The sequence below is a fragment of the Fusarium oxysporum genome, chromosome 4 (assembly GCF_000149955.1).
Source record: "Fusarium oxysporum f. sp. lycopersici 4287 chromosome 4, whole genome shotgun sequence".
NCBI lineage: Eukaryota > Fungi > Ascomycota > Sordariomycetes > Hypocreales > Nectriaceae > Fusarium > Fusarium oxysporum.
Genome location: NC_030989.1, coordinates 5,198,199 through 5,200,427, shown reverse-complemented (window position 1 = coordinate 5,200,427; position 2,229 = coordinate 5,198,199). Strand labels below are relative to the sequence as shown.

Genomic DNA, 2,229 nt, shown 5'->3' with positions numbered 1-2,229 from the left:
GTAGCCACTTCCTTTGTTCGTCTATGATATAATAATTTCGATCAAACACAATGGACTCGGTGACTTGCTGCAGTCCCTGTCGTGGTACAGGCAGTGGGAAAAGATCTGGGAAGACGGCCTAGGCGGTGTGTCTTGAGCCAAACCGTCTTGTTTAAGTAAATGCTGTAAGACTTGAACGGGCATCTCTTACGAAACATTTGAGACGGTCAGTGGTGGCGCTCCACGGCTGCATTTATCGATGTTTGTTTACGCAGAGAGGAGTTTCCAAGTATACAGAAATTCTATCTGCATCACGAAGAATAGTACACGGACTTGCAATCGGCCCTAGAGTAGTGGTACTGCATACGTAGCGGACAGGGCTACAAGAGCAGCGCCGCACAATCTCTGTCTATTAGTTGATATGGGCTGGCTGAAGGAGTGAATGATAATCAGTACGTGTCTTGTTGACTCAGAATAGAAGATATCAAGTTGATTGGACGGACGCGCGAACCGTGTTGGCCTGCAGAGCCTGATTCGAGACTTAGGCGCTCAGGCATTCACGTAGTGCGTTTTGCGGCTGGAATCTCCTATAGACAGGTGAAGGCTCTCAATTTCAGTGCCTTCCTATTTATGGTTATCAATCCTTGTCCCTTGTAACTGATACTTTTTCTCTTTTCTGGAAAATCCGACATTGACTCGGCAGTGATCACTCAGCTAAATAATTAGGTAATTTATTAGGTGATAAAAGATATCTTCGTTGGTCAGAAAGCCAGATATAGAAAATTTAGGTTCGTGAAGTAATCTATCAAAAGTCATCTATGGAAGGGCAGTCTGGTCTGACAACTTGTAACTCAATATGGCACTGACGCCGTACATCAACCAGTGCTGAAGCTCCTGTCGGATAAGGTATATGAATCAACCTCGATCGCCAGTCGACGCTTCCCCGACCTGTTTGAGCCATCCGCGGCCCAGATCGTAACGAGGAGTTTACTAGAAGCCGAAGCCACCAGAAGCGAACAGGCCGCGCTTGAGGGTATTATCCAAACGGGCTCGGTACAGAGACTCGTCGCGCCGGTTTGCCATCTGTGCCAGTGCCTAAAAGGTCCATCTCTCCAAGACAGCAATGCAGTTGATGGCCTAAATGGTCCAGAGGTTGATCCAGTGATTGAAGTCCAAGTTGACGTCGTCAGAGGATGGGATGATTGACCTTTTTGCGGAGGTGTGCACCTCTCACCAAAAGCTTTGAACCAGTCTCTTTGCTGCGTATTCAACTCTGTACTCCCATTTCCTTGGTGCTTAAGGGCAACGGTTGCGGAAAGCCGACAACGCTGCCGTGTATGATCAGTGTCGGCAGAAACTGCGAAGAGATGTCGGTGGCTACCTGTCATGACGACGCTGTTGTTGTTGTTGTTGTTGAGTATTTGCTTCCATGTCCATATGTGCCCTTTATCGCACGGGTGTTACAAAAAGACAGTGAGTGGGGACTAATCGAAGGATCGGCTTCTCTATTCTTGTGTACTCCTCGTAGAGGTGCTTAGACCGAAAGCGGTGAGAGGCCAACCAGGAATGTCGCAAGTCGGAGATGCCTAACATGAATAAATAGCTTGGATATTTTCGAAAGTATTGGGATCAATGAAATATCTATTGGAGATCACAAGTGTGCGGTGACCAAGCCAGTGGCAAGGTATGGAAGAAGGTTGAACACTCCACAAAGATTGCCTGTATATAAATGGTAGTTCTACTGCACATTTCGAAATAATTAATCAATTAGAATCCTTCATTACAACAGAATGTCAGAACTTAATTCAACTATCGCGTCTTACTCCAGAACGATATCACCTTATCAAAGGACTTCTAAGAACTATCGTTTCCATTTTCCAGTGACTGTAACGGCCTGACAGATATTCGGAACTGTATAAGAGCGATTGGGGTCACTCTCCCACTTGACTGCGCCATTTGACTCGATAACAACGAACTTATACTGAAACGCTTGACCAATTGGCAAGTTGAGAGTGGTGGTCCAAAGTGGATGGGTAGCGGAGTACTTTGAAGCAGATAGCGCGGGCGCCGAGGACGGATTCCAATTGCCGAGAGCGGGTATAGACCCTACAACTTTGACGGTCTGGCCCATGACGGTCGTGACGGTATGGTCGAAAGTGACAGCTACTGTGCTGCAAGACGTAGGGGGATTCTGAGTTGTGGATGGAGGCGGCAATCCAGTCCCGCTCCCTGAGGAGATGGAGATGTCGG

At 47.3% G+C, this 2,229-nt stretch overlaps 1 protein-coding gene across 1 annotated transcript; it reads right to left on the bottom strand.

Annotated features, from left to right (window-relative positions):
• Window positions 1–969: 969 nt before the first annotated feature.
• On the bottom strand, window positions 970–1,062 carry FOXG_18883 (uncharacterized protein; the record flags this gene model as incomplete). Its single annotated transcript, XM_018399025.1, has 1 exon — window positions 970–1,062. One exon carries the CDS (start codon window positions 1,060–1,062, stop codon window positions 970–972), a length of 93 nt encoding a protein of 30 aa, XP_018239492.1.
• Window positions 1,063–2,229: the final 1,167 nt, after the last annotated feature.